The sequence below is a fragment of the Tyto alba genome, unplaced genomic scaffold, assembly GCF_018691265.1.
Source record: "Tyto alba isolate M040663 unplaced genomic scaffold, T.alba_DEE_v4.0 Super-Scaffold_1000006, whole genome shotgun sequence".
Lineage (NCBI taxonomy): Eukaryota > Metazoa > Chordata > Aves > Strigiformes > Tytonidae > Tyto > Tyto alba.
Genome location: NW_024881272.1, coordinates 28,532,604 through 28,552,881, shown reverse-complemented (window position 1 = coordinate 28,552,881; position 20,278 = coordinate 28,532,604). Strand labels below are relative to the sequence as shown.

Here is a 20,278-nt window from a genome sequence, read left to right as displayed (position 1 = left end):
TCGCACTGATTAAATAACTCCAGCTCTGGTGACTTCTGAGCTGTAAATTACTGGAGGTTTGGGAAGTACATCAGAGCAGTCTCACTACATGCTTATTTATTCCTACCATCTTCCATAGCTACTAGCCATTGCCACTGCTGGAGACAGACTGGGCTAGTTGAAGTTTTCTTCTGAGCCACTACCTCTATTCTTATATTGTATTCTTATTTTCACAGAGTTAGCATTTCTGTGGGGATCTTTAATTATATTGTAGCCTAATTTTACATTTTTGTAGTCAAACTTTATTTTGCCCATTCTCTAACGTTAGCAGTTTCACTGACTTTCGCTGAAGCTGAAGTTGCTCAGAAATGCTGAAATGCACCCAGATGTCACAGACTGAAACAAAGGGAATCCTACTCAGCCTGTAGGCAGCAGCACACACAGGGCACTCTGTTACTCAATTTGTAAGCCAAGAACTTGATGAAAATCTAGGCCTTGTTGCATCTGTTTTCTTCCAAGTTTCAAAAGTTCAGCCTGTTCTATTCATACTTCCCAGTGCCCTGATAAACCACTTAATTTGTACAGTAACTGCAACATAAGTTTTAAGTATAATGCTATAATAACATTATTATTAACATCTGTAAATGCTACTGGAGCTAACTGAATTCTCTGGGCCATTGTCAAAATGGAGAGTTACATCATTTGCTTTCCAGTACCCAAGAGAATTAATTTTTGAAAATAACTTGTGAGGAATATACTAACAAGCAAGTCTAACTGTAAAAATTGTCTGCAGTATATAGTGAGACTTTGATTTTCATAGCATAAGCTAAAATTGATAATGTTTAAGACAGCCTGGTTTCTTACAGTTGTGTATTTACTTGGGGTATACAAAATAAAAGGTTTGTTTTAATTTACTGGTCAAGTTTGCAAAATAGTTTCTAGATTAGCAGCCTGAAGTCTCTGGAAATAAGATAGCAACAAATAAAAGCATGAGTTTAGTTGGGTGTTTCCAGCTCAGGTCGAAGAAGCCAAAAGTTGTTCATACTTGTGTGTTCCATTGGTGTTGATGTGGTTACATGTACATAATCAAGAGCAAAATTTATGGCATTGACATAAAGATTAAAGCATGTAAATACCCAAAGTTAACCTCTGCTATTCGTATTGCATAAGAAAAGAGGAGGATTTGAGCTTTTCATTAGTATTACACTCTCCAGTTTATGCTTACTAGTTCTAATTATGCTGTTTCTAGTATGCCAACTAGAGAAAAGATGCAGCTCTTCTGAATACAGCAAAATCAGTAGCAATTGAACTGTTGTCTTATCAGTCTTTCAGATTTTGTTTTACATATCTGACAACTCTAGACAAAACAAAATTCTACCCACAGTTTTCCCTGATCCAACTATCATTTACATGTTGATAAGATTAACCCATTCTGTCTGTAAAACGTTATGTTTACTTGGGTTTACACTTTTGGATGGGAATTTAATCTGTTAAATATCAGGGTTGATGTCTCATACATTTAATATCTACAGAGGCACTGCATTAAATTTACTCATTGCACTGAATTTCTAAAGCATGAGGAGGACAATGTTCTTCTTGTAGGTAGTGGACCAATCTTATACCCAGAGAATTTGTCATGGCTGTAGAGTTAACTCAACTTGCAATTTCTTTGTGGTTTTTAGCTTAAACCTGTATACCCACAAGTCCTTAATTGTTGCACTGTAGTACTTTAAAGATTTCTGGAGATTGTCAGTACAGTGTCAGCTGATGCAGTGACTATGTAACTGATCTTAGTAGTACTTGACTGACTCAAGTGATGGCTGTCATTTCTGTTCCCAGTAGCAACATGGGCATATTCTGTACAGCGAATGCTCAGCCAGTGTAATTACTCCTTGGAAATGTTCAGTTTTTTCATGCACAGAGAAACTCTGCAGTATGCAATCTGCCATTCTCTGGGATTTTTGAACGTACTGTATCAGGATTCCTGGTGTTAAGAAAGTCAGGCAACTAGATACAGAGGTTGGGGAAAAGGACAGATTAATAGGTGGATATAGATGTACGTAGATGTGTGTGTGTCCTCAGGAAAAAAATCCAGATGGCAAAAACTGCCATATCTGGGAAAATTGACACATATGGTAGCTTTAAATTTGGTTTACTTTACAGTGAAGGCATTGCCTAGGGCATAATAATGCCAGTAGGAACAGTGCTTCCACTTAGGTGAGCCTTGGACCAGGTGTTTGGCAGGGGGTCCTGTGGAAAGGCTAGGAAGTATTACAAGATGGGGAGAACTTTCTGGTAGCTGTTCCTATATCAGATTGTTTAAATGGGAAATCATTAGACTTAATATTCCAGGCATTTTAAATTATTTATTTGTGCTTAAGCCCTGCCAGTGAAAGCATAAGTGAAAAAGGAATTTTGGTCTCTGAACCTTCAGAGTTCACATTTTCAAGCTCCTCTTGGCAACCCTGAAGGCCAGAAAGGTCCTATATTTTGCTGCTTTCTTGTTGGCTTTTTTAAATTAAAGCTCAAATAACCCATGCAAGCTCTTAACTCCAAAGGCTGGTGCTTTATTAAAAAAACAAACAAAAAAATGGAAAATATATGATAAAATCTTGGGTAGCTAGTAAAACTGAATTTGTTTTCTAGAGCATGCCATATTTTAAAAAAACTAAGTAGAAGGGCAGAAAATGAGAAAAGAGCATCTGCCAAGCAGATAGGCCCTGTTTATCTGAAGTGGGACAAGGAAAACTTTTATCCCACTTAACTTTTACTTTTGGATGGCATTTGAATTGGCCTTGTGTGTTTGGCAGCTCATCTGTTGAGCCATCTGTTTTAAATTATGCATGCTCAGAGGGCACATTGCATCCAGGGATACAGTTCCCCCAAACACAAGAAACTTGAATTGGATTTGCAGTTTAGTGATCTGTTAACACAGATGTGTAACCATACATCTAAATAAACTCTGTTTATTTTGGAAAAATGGAAACATTCATACAGCTGGAGAAATCTGAGGAAGCCTTAGGCCATATTCACTGTCCTGTGTCCCTTGTACAGTGCTCAGGCAGTGCAAAATAAGAGAAAACCACCTAATGTCCCCACCTAGGAAATTCCTCTTTTAGACTGAAAAGTTCTTAATGGTCTAAGAGTTAATATTGTAACCAGTTTTAAAGCCCATTTAAACAGTGTCCTATAGGGATTGTAGGGTAAAGAAATTGCAGTTTGGCTCCCTCTGTTAATGAATCATCTCCAGTCCCATCACAGTGCTAGAGATGAACTGGATAGTGGATCAGAAAGCTATAACCAACTCTGAGAGCCTTTGTTATGTGAGTACATCTTGGCCAGGAAAGAGGACTTGATCCATAAACTTTAATGGTGCATTAGGTAAATTTTATATTATTTATGGCATACTAGTAGCACTTATCTTTTTCATATGTTATCTGCTATGAACATACTTTTTTTTTTGGAAGAATATACAGCTTGTTCCACCCCTCCCTATTCCTTCCTTTCCCCAGAATGCTGACTCAATTCCTTTTACTCTTTCATTCAGCTTGCAGTTTTAGGCATTTCCTTGTCTGGTTTTCAGTGGAACACATTACTTCCCTCTCATCGGCATTGTGCAGCTCTGCTGCAGCTGTTGAATAACATGCTGGCCAGAGTTAGAAGAGATTTCTTTACAAGCAGTAGATACTGACATAAGGCCATCTTCTCTTCATGGAATACACTGAAACTATGGACTTGGGTAGCAGTTGTGTATGAGAGAAGGAAATTTGTCTCACATAATGCAGTGATGGAAGTAATGGTAAATGTAGAACCAGCCAGGAGACTTGAGGGATAAATCTAATTCTGTTATAGATTCTCTTTCTAGATTATTATATTTCCTTTTTTTAGGTTTTCATATTAGCCAAAACCCCAGATTATTTGCATTATCAGCAAACTTTGAGTCCTCTGGTGATGAGGATCAGACTTAAGCAATACAGTTTGTTATTAACAATAAATTGTGAACAGACCATTGACCAAATGTAGAGCTACTATATTTTTGGGGCAGATCTTATTCAATGTGTGCAAAGTGTCTAATTATGACATTAGGTTGAGTGAAGTGCTTGGAAATATTTCTTCCTGGCAGAAGTAGCACACATAATCCATTTAATCAAATAATTGTATATGCACAATTTCCACATCTGAAGTTATAGGAATTTTACTTTTTGTAATATATTTAACCTGCTCATCTGATCAAAAATAGGTCTTTATATTACACTCTTTACTCAAGTATTAAGTTGTATCACTTTTTAAATTATCAATCCCAGAAGAGCTACAGGAATTGGTGAATATTATTTCAGTAATGTTACAAAATTGAGGTACCCGAAAGAAAAAAAAGGCTAATTAAAATTTTGCCTTTTTGAATCTGGTTAGTAGAATAAATGCTTTTCTCATATGAAATTTTTTAAGTTATTACAAAGCTAGAAGGGCAGGGGTCAGAGCTGCAGTTATGTAAAAAAGTCTGCTGTATGATAATGATAAAGGGGAGAGAGAGAGAGATTCTCTGCTGTTCTTGGAATCTGCTAAGGATGAAGGTGCTATGTTTTGGGCAAAAGAGCTCTTTTAGACTAATGCCATCTGGCTGGCTTCTGTCTGTGCCGGTTGTTATATATGCCAAGCTCCTTACCCTGCCTCTACCACATTTATTAAATTAGATTAAAAATACAGTAATTCCCGGTTACCTGACTGGAAACACACCTAGTAAGTGATTTGGAAACCCAAAGAAGCGATCCAAGCTTCCGTGCTTCTATCAGAGACTTTGATCAAAAGTTTCCTCATCCGTGTCCTGAAGCAATTTTTAGATATTTTTCCCCTTCCAGGTCTCACTGGCAGTGAAAAAAAAAAAAAAAGCCTGGCTGTAGGATCTGCTCCAATTTACTGTCTAGTGCAGATAATAAATACAGTTTAAAAACCTCAAAATCCTCCACCAACAACCCCAGGTCTTCTATCTCGTTCTTTTATTTAGTAACTACTCTTTCTGAGATGCCATGTGTATCAGCTTTGTTTCCTGTGCTTTATTTTTGCAAAAGACAGAGATCTATCACACCAAGGTTTTTCAAAGCCTGTGTTTGTGTGACAATATTAGTAACTCAATCTTTTAAATTATTCTGTATGTGCAAGTCTCAATCCTATATTGAGGATAAGTGTAGATTTTTAAGTTATGATTGTAAGAACTCCATAAACTAGAATAGATTTGAAATATCAGGATTAGATATTAGGTTGACTTTTATTTGTGTACAATAAGCTTTGTGATATCATCCAGGCCTGTCACAAACTTTTGTTGTTTAGAGTTAACAGACATCTTGCATACCTCAGAATGCCAACTACAAAAATAAGGATACTGAAAAGCAAGAATGAACAGCAGATACCTGTATTTATAAATACAGCAATGTAGGTTTTCTTGACCTTGATCTCTACAAGGTACCTGTATAATTTGTATTTTTGGGCTGACAGTTGTGCCATCTAGCTGTTTTTTTTTCTGTAGTTCCATGTAGGAGACCCACAGCTTATTTTTAGCCTTGGATTTATTCCCTCCTTAGGAGAATTGGAGTTAATTTAAGCAACTCATCTATATATTATTTTTACAGTTAACTAAATAGCTGTACTGATGATTTCAAAGTACTTTTTTTTCACATGCTCATCTGTAGATATGTAATTTACCATCATCTAATGCTATCACAAGGAAAGGAGACAGAGATTTATTTTTCACAAATAATTCTCTAAGGAAAATCACTAGGGTAAACTTGACCTGAACAGGAACAAATTATATCTCTTCAGTAAACAAGAAGAGACTGACAATCAACACTGTTTCAGTTTTGGATTTAATTTGAATGCCTTTTGAATCATGGAGATTCTTTTAGGAAGCATACATCCACTATTTCTGCAAAGGTCACCTAGCTATCTGATATAATTTATAAGGCTTCTTCCTCCTTCTCATACCTAACACCCTGATACTTTTCTCTTTTGGACCTCAGCATTCTTTGTGTCATTTTTATACATCATATATATTTGTCTTGTGAGCACCTTATGGGGGTTGTCCTTCTAAAGAAGGACAAATTTGTTTGTCATGCTTACACATTAAACTGGTATGGGAATCTGAAAAATCTGGCTGGTTTGATATTTGTGCATTATCATCAGTAATTTTGGTATCCTGATATAGATATGTATGTATAAATATACTGATACATTCTTCAATAGCTTCTCAGCTTTTGTGCACCTCACTTAAATTAATATTACCAATAACAGCAGGAGTTAATCTTTCAGATTCTGAGGTGCATTTTTAAGGCCAGAATATATTTTAATGTAATTTTATTTGTAAACTGGGCAAATCTGATTGAAAAGCTGTTGTGAAACTACTGAAATCCACATGTCACAGTGATCATTACACTGGAATTATTTTCCATGACTGCTTTAATTGGTACTATATCTCAGTTAAAGAAACCTTTTTTATGAATGATCACCAGACTTTTGTAGCTACATCTGTTGAACACAGCAGGTGAAGCTGATGAAATATCTTTTATTACAGATAATAGGAGTGAAACATTAGGTGACACAGAGGTAAACAAGTCCTTGTCAGCTGATGGAGTTCAAATGTAGTTAATGCTCTTTTGCTTCTGATCAGTCACATGCACATTTTAAACAGTTCCATCAAAGCTGGATCACTGCTGCATTACTTCTGCAACTTAATCTAAAAAAAAACAAACCAAACCAAACCAAAACCAAACCAACCAAAACAAACCAGAAAACAAATCTGTCATTAAGCAAATAATTTAGTCATCTTTAAGGATATTTCATGTTCCAATTTCATTGTGTGTACAACCAAACAAGGACATATGTTAAAGTGTGAACTATTCACTGCACCCATACTTTACAGCAATGAGACAATATTCAGTCTTTGATATTTAGCTGTGATATTTATTGCTTATGTTTAAAACAATTTTCATAAAGGAAAATATTTGAGGTGCTATCTCATCAGTTAAATTACATCACTATTGTTGATAGTACCAAACTGATTTAGAAGAATGAAAAAATGTAATTACACAACAATAATTGAGGAGTCCAGAAAACAAAGAGTGGTTTTAAGCAACATCCCTCAGTCTTACATGTTGACACCAGTGGGATTATATGTTTTACACTTAAAGGAACATTTTGCTTGCTGGTGTTGTGCAATAGTTGGCTGAGTAACAGAACAGATTCTTCTCCCTGCTGCAGAGCTGTAAATCAAAAATAATCCCACGTGGTGGTTTCTCATTTATGGACATACAGCAGGACTGTGGTTCTGAGAAGGATGAGTGCAGGAGAAAGCGTATCTGTAGAGATTCCTACAAACTCACACCAAATTCCTTCTGCCTGCAGAAGGAGCTCTGCAGTATGGTATCTGATAGCTTTCACAAAGCGCAACCTGCTCCTCCCTCACAGCCCACAGGACTGATACAGATGTAGGCAAGTAATGCTTTGCTCATGCTTCTCACTATATTTGTCAATAGTTTGTGATCTTTTCTATAGCAACAAAGGCATCAAAGCACATACTTTAGTTAGCACAGTTTTAAATGTGGCTTAATCATGGTTAACTAACATAGTCAGATCATCTGTCCTTGTCTAAGGGCAAAATCATTAGCGCCTTTTCAAATATGATTGATTTTCCATTATTGTTAAGGCTTTTGACTCATCTCTTCACTGTACCTTTGGCAGTCACAGTACCATAACTCAGATGAGATCTCTGTTCTTCCACCAGTGGTCTTGTCACCACAGTTCACATACTTGACAGAGGTTATTGCTGAAACCAAGGAGAATGTGATTTAAATTTAGGGAAGTTTTTAACTACTAGTGTAAAATTAAACATGACTATTGTGTTGTCCTGAATAAGGATGAATTTAAACGTGTATTTTAAATGTTTTGCTGTATCAGTGACTGAATCATTGCTCAGCTTGAAGACTGGGTTGCAGATAGGTTGCTGTGATTTGGGAAATTTAGGTTTTTTGTCTCATGACCAGCATTAGTGCATCAGTGTTATTTTATTTTCATAATTTCCAAACCATTTTGACATTGTTACTATTGTAATTAAGACTAGATGAAAATGACAGAAAATTGAGAAGAAGGTAAGAATATAGAAGAAGAAAAAAATAATTTGGAGAACAGGAAAGGAAAATCTCAAGAAGAAACACTTGCTAGTATCAAGATTTACAGTAATGCCATAAAAATGGCATCATGCCATAAATAGTCATGAATTTGTCTTAAAGACAAACCATTTAATGAGAAGAAAAAATTCAAATGGTCAATAACATGCTCTTTTACCTAATTACTTCATGTATCTTATAATTTTGAAATTAGTTAATAATCTTTGAAGTGCAAAGTGAATTAGTTCTAGTTTAGGGAACACTGGGAATTCAGTGTGTAGATTTTTTTTTTTTATATTCTCTATTTACTTAAAACATAATAGACTTGTAATTGTTTCAGAAAGGCAAGCCATGCATTACCTGGATTTATAGTACTGACAACATGCCTAAGGAAAAAGGGAACAGAAGAAACTGTTGGTAGAAGCCCTTCTGACTGCTACTTTGTAAACACATTAGTTTCAACCCTCTTTTTGGTTGAATATACAATACACATACAATATTGATGTGTTTAATTTATAATGAGGACTGTTGCTGTTTCAGCAGTGGTATTGCTTGTTCTATTTCTGTCAGAGTATATATTAAGCTATACAAGGAAAAGCTAAATCTGCAAATGCTATATTAGCTGGACATCATGTCAAATTAGTGCCTATTGAAGATTTTTCTGAGTTTCAAATATGATCTTGAATTAAAAATTAAATCCTGTGTAAAAAAATGTCACTCTGCTGTGTGTCATCTGTCTAGTTTATAGAGAGGTCAAATTGACCTCTTGTATATGGCTACATTTTCTCTGATTATTTTGGGGCATGGAGTATAGCCCCATGAAATTGGCTCATACAAATTAGTTAGGGGGATAGGATTAATGAGAAGTCTTAATGAAAAGATAAATTGATAAATTGTGTGTGTTTTAAAATGGTATAGATGGGTCTGTAGTGCTGCATTTTAAATTTGGCAACTCTTCTATCAAACATAATTGTTTTGAAGAGACTGACTCAAGCCTTACACGTGTTACTATCAACTGTAACATTCCAATCTCTTAATAAAAATTCAAGATTGTTCTTTCTAATTATCACAGTTCAAAACTAGTTTTACCCTTTGGGATTCTGAATATTTGCAATATAAATGACATCATTTTACAAAAACAAAGAGGTACAATTGTTCCATACTGTACTCTGTTTCTATGTGACATAAAACTGCCAGATGAAGAAATAAAATTCAGATACATTCAAGTATTTCTGAACACTTGAACACAAAACACTGCTCAGATGAAGAAATATGCAAAGATACCTTAATATCCTAGTTTGTGCTTCTTTAATGCTTCTACAGTTTTGTATAAATTTGATCATCCTACAACCCACTTTAAAACACTTTCAAGGCAGCTGTAATTTTGGAAGTGTGCAAACCACCGTGAGGAGCCAAGAGCACAGCACAAGAAGAATTAGCGGATTATTCCTATGTAGTTTTCATAATGATAAGTGTACATACTCTAGCAACTAGACATCCTTCTAGAATATACACTGTAAGACTCACACATTACATGTTTGATTCAAAAAGTTAACAGATCTTTATGGAAGATCCAATTAAGAAGGTCAGGCTAGATTATTGTAAAGGTCTCTTGTGGCCTTAAAACATACCAGCCTAACAGTAACCCTATGTCCAGAAAACTCGCAGCTGCATAAAATGTAAAGAGCACATAAAGGATATCCTGGGGTGTGTTTCTTGTCAAAGACACGCCTGCAGTTGTGACTTTCTAAAACAATTTGTGTCACTAGTCCTGGAAAGTACTCTGAAATTTCTGATAAAAGGTACCTTCAGTTTAAAAGGTCATCAAAGTTTCGTATGATGATCTTCCTCATTTCTCAGGAGGGATCTCTCAATAATCTAAGTGTGGGAAAATGCTGTTTTGTATCAGGAGCATGCCTGTTGCTTGGCTTTCTGAAACCTGGGCAACATAAGACAGTCTCTGTTTACCTGTGAGCCAGTTGACTTGCATTTCATTCTTTGATCACAGAATAGTATTTTTTTTTCTTTTTTGCTAGGATTTTGTGTGTTCTTACATGTGGTTCCTTTTGTTCTCTAAAACTCAAAATGGTTTAATCCTTCTGACATTTAGAACCTTAATTCTGTTTATGTAATACTTCAGCTACTAATCCACTTTGCACTGAAATTCCAGAAAGCTGGGTACGTCATTTCACGTTTGGGTATGCAGGAGGCAGGGGTGAGTCATTCCTCTAGTTGGCCTCATGAGAGTTCATGGGTTGTAACAATACGTTTCCTAGAACGAGCAGAACAAGTCATACTAAATGCCTATGTGTTGTTTTGGAAAAAAAATAATGGGCTTCCTGTGTGTTGATCCATAATGTAGGCAAAGCTGTAATAAAGGAAGGGATAGACACTTAAGATGTAATTTCCAGGGAGACCAGTGGATATGATTAAAATGTTGTTAGCTTTACTAACAAATATATTTGGTGATCATAAGAGATTTGTAAAACACAGAGGTCATTAGTGTCCGATTCTGACTTATGTAAGGCCTTTCTACACTGTCTTGCTGCAGCACAGGCTTAAAATTCCAGTCAGATGTACTAGAAAAGTCACTATACACTTATGCTGTATCTTACAGTGGGGATTTGCACCAAAACAGTTATGCTGTTGCTGTTGTGGCTGCACTGGTACAAGCACTGTTCTTCACAAGTCATTTGGCTGGTTTTGATTTATTAGTAGTCACTTGTTTGTCCAGTGTAGACTTAAATTTGTGCATTGTACTTTTAAAGAAACAATAAAGAACACTGAGATCTGGTACCCATTTGCCAAATGTCAGTACTTAGAATCATAGAAAATCCTATTATACTTACAAGTCATAGCATGCCAATACTGTTTTAGGTGTCCATTTGGTGTCAGAAGTGTCCTGTACTAGGGGATCTTATGACAAACAGCAGCTATTACAGAGCAGATTACAGATAAACACATTTCCTGCATGAGTATTCATGTCGATTGTGACAAGATGTAAAATGACACTGTTCAGTTTTTACCTTGTTCATTGACCTTTTCACTTTCTTATGTTCTTAACAAGCTTTCCCAAAAACCCAGCACACAACCCCACCACCCCTTCAACATCTACACAATTTTCAGTGGGGGAGATATTGAAAAAGGCCAAGATTCATGGCATCAGTGAAGAGAGAGACAGAAAAATGGTTTCCACTGAGGAGCAAAGAAGGGGAGAAGTACATTTGGTAAGTCCCCCAGGTCCAGTTTTCAGGAGATCTTCCACCCTAGCCAAGCCTTAGTGAACTGCCAAGAAAGTAGTTGGAGGACATTGTTTTGCAAACCTGCCAACTGTTTGGGGTAAATTTTAGTAGCCCTAATTTTTCTGTCGACAGAAAATAAGTATGAAGTCAAGTTTTGTGACCCTATGTCAGGAGATGACATTTTGATTCCAGTTTAAAAGCAGATAGTGATTTCCTTCTGGGAGCTGTCATTCTAGTTTCATACAAATCTGCAGCACAACAATTCACTGTCAGCAGGCTGACGAGTGCTATTGTAATTATTACAGAGATGTCTGAGGCTGTGAGCTAGTTAATTGTTTTAACTCAGGTGGTTGGGGGCATCCAGAACAATGTTCGTCTATGGGAGGCACAAAATGCTCAACAACAGCAAAGATCTACGTGACCACACCAATCCATAGGTGATTGGATGGAACCCATTGTTTTAATTTGCAGAGGCCACAGTGGTTACCTTGAGTGATTCTTGCACTCTGAGTGCAGACAGAGTGGTCATGCGTGGTGGCAATGTGTTTTCAAAGTCCGTCCACCTCTCAAAGGAGCAAAGCGTGCTCTATGCATGGCCAGGGTATGAAAGTACATACTCATATACCTGCACTGCCTGCTCGTTCCTAAGCAGCAAGTGCAACTCCTAGTCTGCTGCTGCTGTTTAGGAGAGCTCAACAGCAGTATGAAAAGGCTGTGCAGACTTGCTGTGCACTTCACAGTTTGATGGAGCAAAACGGCGGGTTTTGCTGTGCTGATTTTCTAACCCAAAGGCTTCAGGAAGGTCAGGCCCTCAGGGGCAGTCATTCGGTGAGAGCAGACATACTTCCTGGGCAGCATGTTCTGCTCAGAGGGGACATGGGACATTTAACCATCCTCTGGGGGAGGCTGCCCTTCGTGAAGGGCTCAGTTGGGAGAGGTGAGTGCCCATACAAGTCCCCGGTGTTCCTTGGCTCAAAACCCTTATCTCAGTAGCTTCGCTGCAGCTGGGAGCCTAGTCCTGGACCAGATGGGAAACACTTGATGCAACACTCAGCAGAGAGAAAGGGAACAGCAGCAGGAGCACAGCTGCCGAGTCAGGTAGACTGCCCACAAAATCCTGCTTGCATCAGCTCTCAACATCAAGCCTCTAACGCTGGAGCCAGGTCCTGTTACCCTGTTTCCATTCTCCTTCTATTGGCAAAGAGAAGACATCAGCCTGGGCGTAACCTCTCTCCTGAGAGGCCATCAGTCTGCTGCCAAGCCTTAGCTGTTCTCTTCGCCCAGGGAGGCTGAAGCAGAGCAAAAGGCATCCATGCGAGATCATGGCAGCTAGTAGAAACCCAGGCCCTCCAAATCTCTACCAAGGGGTCCCCTCCCAAATATTAAGGGGCTCAAATAGTGCTGTCCCCAGCAGACACGGCTGTAGTTTTACAATCTTCTGGTTTCATTTCCAGCTATTAATTGTTGTGGGGTATTCCAATTTTAATCAAAGTAGAAAAAAATCAACCTAGAAATATAATAGCCTGTGCTATTTTCTAGGGATTTTCCTTAGGAGGAGATGAGTGTGAAGTGGAGGTGTGACGCTGAGTATGTGAATGGTGTGAACATTTTTATATCTATTCTGTTTGCTTTTTATATTCTTCTCCTCCATATCTTCATTTTCTTGCTGAAACAATGACTGAGAAACAGGTCGGTAAAGCAGAGCTTCTATAAAACCTTTAGTAGAGGATAGGTGGGAAGGAGAGATCCTACGTGTTTCATGACAGATGATGAGAAATAGCAGCTCAGAATGACTGCCAGCTGAGGAATGACAGCATGCAGAGGTGGGGCATGAGCATTAGCACAAGCATGAAACTGAGCTGGAGGACAATAAAATGTGGTGGTAGAGAATTAAGAACAGGGAAAGAGAACAAAGCACATTGTGAAACCTTTCCAATAATCAAGTACGACTCCAGATAATTTCCTATTGGTCCTAATGTGTATTTCAAGTTTAAATTTGTGCCTAATCCATCCTGGGATAAAGTAAAAAGATGGGAATGTTTTCCCTCTGCCCTCGGTGACTGATGCATGCTGTGGCAGTGCAAAGAGCTCAGAACAGTAGTTGAAATAGCCAGTGCATGGGAGTAGAGCAGGTAGAGGAGGAACATTTTGTGCTTCTGTCTCTCTGTTGGCAGAGGGAGATTTGCCTGAGTGAAGCTGAAGCTCTAAGTGGGAGAAAGAACGGGAAAATATGTGGTGACATGAATAGCGCTTTCAGCCAGTTTGTACACAATTGTTTCTCATGGGTTAGGAGAACGTGGTGCAGTTGGCTTCCCACTGCAGCTTGCTCCTCTTTCTCTCGCTGCCTATGTTGTTTCATGGTTTCTCTTGTCATAGGGGTTGCTCATCCTTTCTCTTCTGCTTTCCCCCCCCCAGAAGACCCCACTGTTCCCCGTACTGTTCCACTGAGCACAAACAGGGAGAATGATGTATACAACCAGCAGTTTCCCGGGTGGCCATATAATCTCCTGTGAGCGGAGAGGCCTGGGGGAGAGAGGCAGGAGGCCGAGCCCAGGGCTGCCCCTCACTGCTGCGGAGGCCAGAGAGGATGTGTCGGGTCAGCACATCCTGCCGGGCTCACGCGCTGCTTCCTCCTGGGCCCTGTGCCCGATTCTGTCGCAACCGAGCCCAGACCTGATGCGCCTCCTGTTTTGGGACTTCCCGCACCTGTGTCACAACTAAACTGGGGGACTGTAACCGTTCAAAATGCTTGAAGTATCTCCAGCACAGGCAGGGCCAGCGGAGAAGGTGAGGGGGAGAGGGTCGGCGCTGGGAGCGGGGATGTTGGCCACCAGATCAGGCCAATTACTCCGGCTCCGGGTTTTTGTTGCAGCTGCCTCGAGTGGGCTCCGGCTCCGGCATTCCGGCTCCCGGGTTTTGCTGTCGGCTCCCGCTGCCGTGCGCTGGCGGAGGAGGCTCCGGCTCCGGCCGTCGGGCGGGCGGGGATCCGGTGCCGGATTTTGGCCGGGGCCGGCTGGGGAAGTTGCTGAAGTTGGGCCGTGAGTGCCGGGGCCGCGGCGCGTCCTTCCTGCGGCCCGGCCGGTGCATGATGGAAGCAGCATGGCCGCCCACCTCTCCCTGACACAGGTACCTCCCGCCCGCCTCCGCGCGGCGAGGGCAGCTCTCCGCCGCTGCTCGGCCGGTCGCTTCCCTCAGCCGTCGGGGGCCGGGGCCTGGCGCCTCCCGGGAGTGTGTGTGTGTGTGTGGGTGGTTCGGGACAGGAGCGGGGGGCCTGGGGCTGACCCGCTGCCTCGACGGTGCCGGGGAGCGGCTCGGTGCTGCCCGCGGCTTTGTGTGCCCTCCGCGCTAACGGCCGCCGGGCGCTGTCTGTGGGAGGGGGCGGGCGGGCAGCCGCTGCCCGCGGGCGTCAAACGAGATCCCGACCGGCTGCAGGTGCCTCTGCCCGGGGCTGAGGAGGTGGGGGGGGCACGGCCGCCGGCCTCCTCCCGGGGCCGGCAGCCCGCAGAGGTCTGGGCTGCGGCGGTTGTAATCGCGGTTGGTCTTTTGTTTTCTGGAAAGACCCAGGGCGCCTGGTTTAAACGGCACCCACCGCCACCAAAAAAAAAAAAACCTTCCTGGCCATGTGGAAGGCAGGTGGTGAACTCGGAGGCGAGGGGGGAGAGTTGGCTGAGGGTTTGAAACGCGATAGCTCGGGGTTAGGTGACCGTGCCCCGGTGTCTGCGCCCCCCCCCGCCCGCTCCCGAGGCGTGGGGGGAGCGGTTCTGCGGGGGCAGCGCTGTGGGCACTCTGCGAGAAGATCAGCCTGGAAGGCAGAGCTTAATTTCCTAACAGAAACTTAACTCTGAAGATACTGCTTGGAAGTAATTTTGTCTCTTTTTTTTTTTTTTTTTTTTTTTTTTTTTTTGGTGGGCCCGATGGTGCGAGGACACCATTTTTTCATACTGCCTGTACAGGTGCCTAATAGGAGCTTTGCAGGTGATGCTCTTAAAACTTGGAGAATCTTGGCACCATTTTGTGCTCAGGTGATCTCACTTTGCCTAAATCTTTGTTGATTGCATTTTTTTCTTGATGCAGTAGAATCACTTCATACAAGTTATTCTATACTGTAAGCACTATGTCTTATTCCCTAGGGGTTGGATAGCTAATAAACTGCACTTTTTGGTACTTTCTTGTTTCATTTAGCAGTGACACAATAAATTTGCATTCCTACCTGATATAAGCGTGAGGCGGGCCTACTGGTACACATGCTCCTGGTTTGGGATGCTTCAATCTGATAATCTGTTGTCACATTTACAGAAAGTAAAGCTGGTAAATAAGTGTCAATCACTTAAGCACATAGAATTAAACTTGAAAAGTTGGCAGCAAGGCTACTCAATTTGCAGTTACTCATGTAGTTGACTTCTGAGAAAATCATCCACTATTTCAAGGAATGAAAGGAAAATAGTTCAGTGAAAAGATGAACTTAAAGTAGGTGGAGAAAATAAACGTGTCTTCTAAAGGTCTAAAGATATATCGTTGGGAAGTATAGGACCTTCTGTGAAAGCTTGCTTTATTAAAGGAATGTTAGGTTAGTCTTTTCTGTGTCTCTTTTCAAGAGTCTTCAAGCAAAAGAAAAAAGTTTAAAACATCTCCGTACTGAAGAGGAAAAAAGTTTTCATAGATCAGCAGCCTTAATTCTGTTGGTCTGAAGGCAGGGGTGGTTCTGGCTCTTTAGCTGGGGAGAGGGGAGGAGTGTCTGCTTTAGTGTGTTCTACAGCAAGACATTATTGCTTACAGGCTGTGTAATCCTCTCATTGTCGAATTTATTTACTTTTTTGATCACGTGGAAGGGGGACTAAATACAAATGTGATAATGTTGACAGAAGCAGAAAAATTGCCAGTATCCTTAAAACCTTTGTGACTACAGCTTACATCAGTGGTTAAATTGAGGAAGCTATTTCCGTTGTTGTTGACCATTTGTGTGCGGATTTATTTTCTTTGTTTGCTTTTTCTTCTTGCATTGCATAAGAATCACAAAAAGTCAAGCAAGCCTAAAGATAGTTTCTTCAATATAGGTTCCAACTTACGGAATTTCAGGGCTATGAAAAGTCTTCACAAATTGTAAAGTTTTAAATCTGTTTAGATGAGCATGAGGAAGTGAAAGTTACAGTATAGGGGGTGGAGGGTACAGTTACTGGCTGCAGTTAGATCAGTTACTAACACCAGCAATGAAAAGTAGGCAGATAGGTACTTTCTGCTGGACACCACATGCAGAGAACAAAAAAGCATATTAACCTGCAGTTAAGCTCACAATTGCGTCGTATTTTCTTTTCCCTCTTCCACGCTTGGTTTGACTGTGATTTAATATGGCTAGGTAGTTGGGTATTTCCAAATGAGACTGGGATTTTTTCAGATGACTTTGCAGCTGCAGTGTCTGAGAGGGCTGGACATCCTTTATTTGAATATCAAAGCTCTGTTTAAGTAATTTGAAACTGTTTGGTGCTAGTTGTCTTCTGTTGGCTGATGAGTAAAAATAATTCAGGACTGTGTAGCTGTAGTGAAATTTAGTACACCGAGTACGCTTGAAAGAGTGTTGCAAACTGAAGGTGATGATCTCCTCCTCCCCCAATTTAGCAATAATCGGAAGATTCTTTTATCTCCCCATTTTTGGACCCATTCTGCAAGATCTTGTTGCCACTTGCATTTGCTCAATAAGTGTTATGGTCTGAGCATAACTGTGAATTTAATATAGGACTTCTAAGGAAACTTCTACCAAGTGAATAGTTTGTTGTGGTTGCCTTTAGTTCGCAAACAAGCTAGCAACATCACTGAGGAGGAACTGTTCCTATATCACAAATTGTCATTTGTTGTTGGAAAACTCAAATTAAGCTACAGCCAATATGAGGAGTTGTATTTGTGACCTCCCAAGGATGGTTGTTTATCTGGCCTACTTTGTTTAGGGAGGAAGAATAGGAAACTGAAGAAAAAAATGCATGTTGAGAGTGGGGAAAATTTGTTTGTTGAAAGCTGGCGTAATACGGACTTTCAAAAAATTCTTGTTGCTCTTCAAAAATTGAACTTGTGGTTTATTCTGAAAAACTACCTATGTGTGATTGAGGGGGAAGGCCACAGTTTGGGGAAGGACTGTAAAGAAATATTCAGGGCGGATAGGAAGATAACTTTTTGTGTTTGTCTTCCTGATGTCATAAAATGCATTTTGTGAGAAATGTGGTACGTGTCTTAAAGTAAATGTGAGCTGCTTTGGTAAACAAGATGAAGTCATGTAATATCAATTTGTATCCTAATTCGCTGCAAGTCTCAGTTTAAACTTCAGTATTGTGTCATGGAGTCCAGAACAGTGTGCTGGGCTGTTGAAGGGAAGCATTGAGTATTACAGCTGCGGCTGACTAGATTGATACCTGTCTAATGCATGCATTGTCAGGATTAATGTCTTGTTACTGGTATATGTAGGATGTAAATACTTACAGTATGAATGGCACTCTCACAGTAACGTATATGTTATATATACTGTAGATCCAAATCTTTAGAGGTCTCTGGTAAGCTTCTGTGTTTTTTTTTTTTTTTTTTTAAGGGATCAACAAAATGATAAAATTAAGGTCTTTGTTCTTTTTACTGGAGTGAGAGATCTGTTGTTCCTCTTTCTGTCTTTCATGAAAGATGAGGAAATCTGAGTATGCACGTGTGTTTGTACTCATGTATAGAGGAGGCTGACTGTTCCTAAAGCAGATATAACTTGGTTTGTTTGTTTTTTTTTTTTTATTGATACTGCATCAACCATGCTAGAGTAGCCATGTCTTAAAAGGCAGTGGAGCTACCCCTTCATGTTATACAGGCTTTATTAAATACTGATTAGAAAACAGTGGAGGTTTCCTGTAGTGATTTGAAAATTAAATCAAACCATTCTGAATTATGCAGTGATAGACATCTATGCAGAGGGATGATGGCAGTTTCCTGCATGCTTCAGCTATTCAGTGGGAATGAGAGTGCTGAATTTTGAAGTACTTGGTAATATCTGTGTATAAATTAATAGTAACTATTTTCTTATCTTTACTTCTGTTATTGCTGTAGGAGATGTGCTTTGTTATATAGTGGGAAGTGGTAGAAAGCTTTACCATGAAACACTTCAGATAAGACTGTAAAACAATAGGGGAAAAAGACAAGTTGATTATTGTCTGGAAAGGACATTGTAAGAAAACCAGCTTGCCTTAAACTTGCCTTGACTATGTGAAGAATGTTTATGACCAGATAGTGTTATTTGGCTTGGAAACTCTTGAATTGAATCCAAGAGCTTTGCATCATGGTAGAACATGGTATTTTGGATTATAATCAAGGTAGAATAGCTTGTTTATCCCTTCTATTTCATCTGGGTTGGGGTGGAAAGGTATTTCTGTTTTTTTTTCAATGGACAGCCTTTTTTTGTTTGTTTCTAAACCTTTTAGTGCAAAGGAAGGTTGCGGATGGATGGGGTGGTCAGACTGGTAGTAGTATCTTATTACATCTAAATGTAAGTGTGCCAGAGGGATGAAAACATGGGGATATAAAGGTTTGATTGACAACAGAAGATGAAAAAGATGTGTGTCCCTGAAGGTGTTTTTTATTTCCTTGGTTAGTATTCTAAAGTTGATAGGTTTGTAACAAAGGTTGTAATTACTAGAACAGACGTTACTCTTACAAAGTGATAAACTTTTAAATGGAATCATAATAATGTATTTCTATATTTGTACACTGTGGAATCTGACCTTTTCTCACTCCTTCCTTTTTGCACTGAAAACAAATTGAGTTTACTCCCTGTAATTGGTTGTTTCAAATCCCATAAAAAGAATTTTGCAAGATAAATTCTACAGCACCACTTTGAAAGATATTGAGCAGAATTTTTCTCCTTATCCCAGAAGAATATTCTAGACTATATTTGTATCTGTTGTTTTATTGTGGGGTATACTTTGAAGGAGAAACAAGTCTGTTACTAGTAAAATAGCCTGAGAAACTTTTTTACTACTATTATTCTATTTGGTGTCACAGGAAATTCCAGTTACTGCAGTGATACTGATGTTAAAATGAATATTGGAAACACTAATAAAATAAATAAGAATTACTGGCTTGTACTCCAAGTACTGAATGAAAACATTGTTTTGCACTTGATGTTTTCATTGCAGGGCTTCAACACGATGTTTCCTGTCCAGGAGTGACAATGATCAGTTTGGCTGCAATAATGAAACATTTGGCTGAACAAAGGGTGATATTGGGCAAGAGAGATGATGCATGAGAATTGATACTTCTAACATATGCGCTGGCCAATTCTGTTGTATTTTTCTGCTTATAGCTTTAATTTGAGTCTGTGCCTATATTTTTAGATTATAATGAAGTAAAATACTCGAATGTTTAGGAGAGCTATCCCTCTAGATTGCTGTTCAAGTGTAGTTGAGTTGGGAAGTACAGCATTTGAGCTTTACTTACGAAGATATGGTATGCTTTGGAACATGCTGGAAAGTGATTGAAAGTGTTGTTTGCTATATTGGTGTTATGGTAGTCAGAGGTCTGGCAAAACTTGAATATATTTCATCAGGCTATTTTAAGGGATGTGTAAATATGTGCTTAGATGATGGCTGAAATAATAAAAGTCTTTGGGTACCAGAGCAAAGTCAGAGCAAGGTTAAGCTATATAAATGGAGGTACTACAGTGAATACCAATGATGGTTTCCCAGCATAGGTAACTTTTAACATTTCAGCTTTGCAAGAGGTATTTTCCACCCACCCCCCCAACAAACAAACAAAAAAACAACTAGAGAATCAGAAATGCCATGTGGCTCTTAGAAGAAATAAAGTGTCTCTGGAATGGTGTACTTGCTGACTAAGCAGGTATCAAGATCTGAATGAAAGTTCTGTTATTTCTAGCTGTTCTCTATA

The 20,278-nt window shown here is 39.6% G+C and overlaps 1 protein-coding gene across 5 annotated transcripts in view; it reads left to right on the top strand.

The window, feature by feature from the left end:
• The first annotated feature begins 11,302 nt into the window (after positions 1 to 11,302).
• The window catches only part of EPS15 (epidermal growth factor receptor pathway substrate 15), a 53,747-nt gene continuing 44,771 nt past the window's right edge, over positions 11,303 to 20,278 (top strand). For 3 of the 5 annotated variants that reach the window (XM_042805652.1, XM_042805644.1, XM_042805629.1), the window contains exon 1: positions 11,303 to 11,359. In XM_042805652.1, the coding sequence (XP_042661586.1) occupies positions 11,318 to 11,359 (42 nt within the window). In that variant the 5' untranslated portion in view covers positions 11,303 to 11,317. Of the gene's footprint in view, positions 11,360 to 14,104; positions 14,162 to 14,328; positions 14,501 to 20,278 lie in introns of those variants that run through there. The other 2 variants (XM_033008796.2, XM_033008797.2) reach the window with 2 other exon arrangements.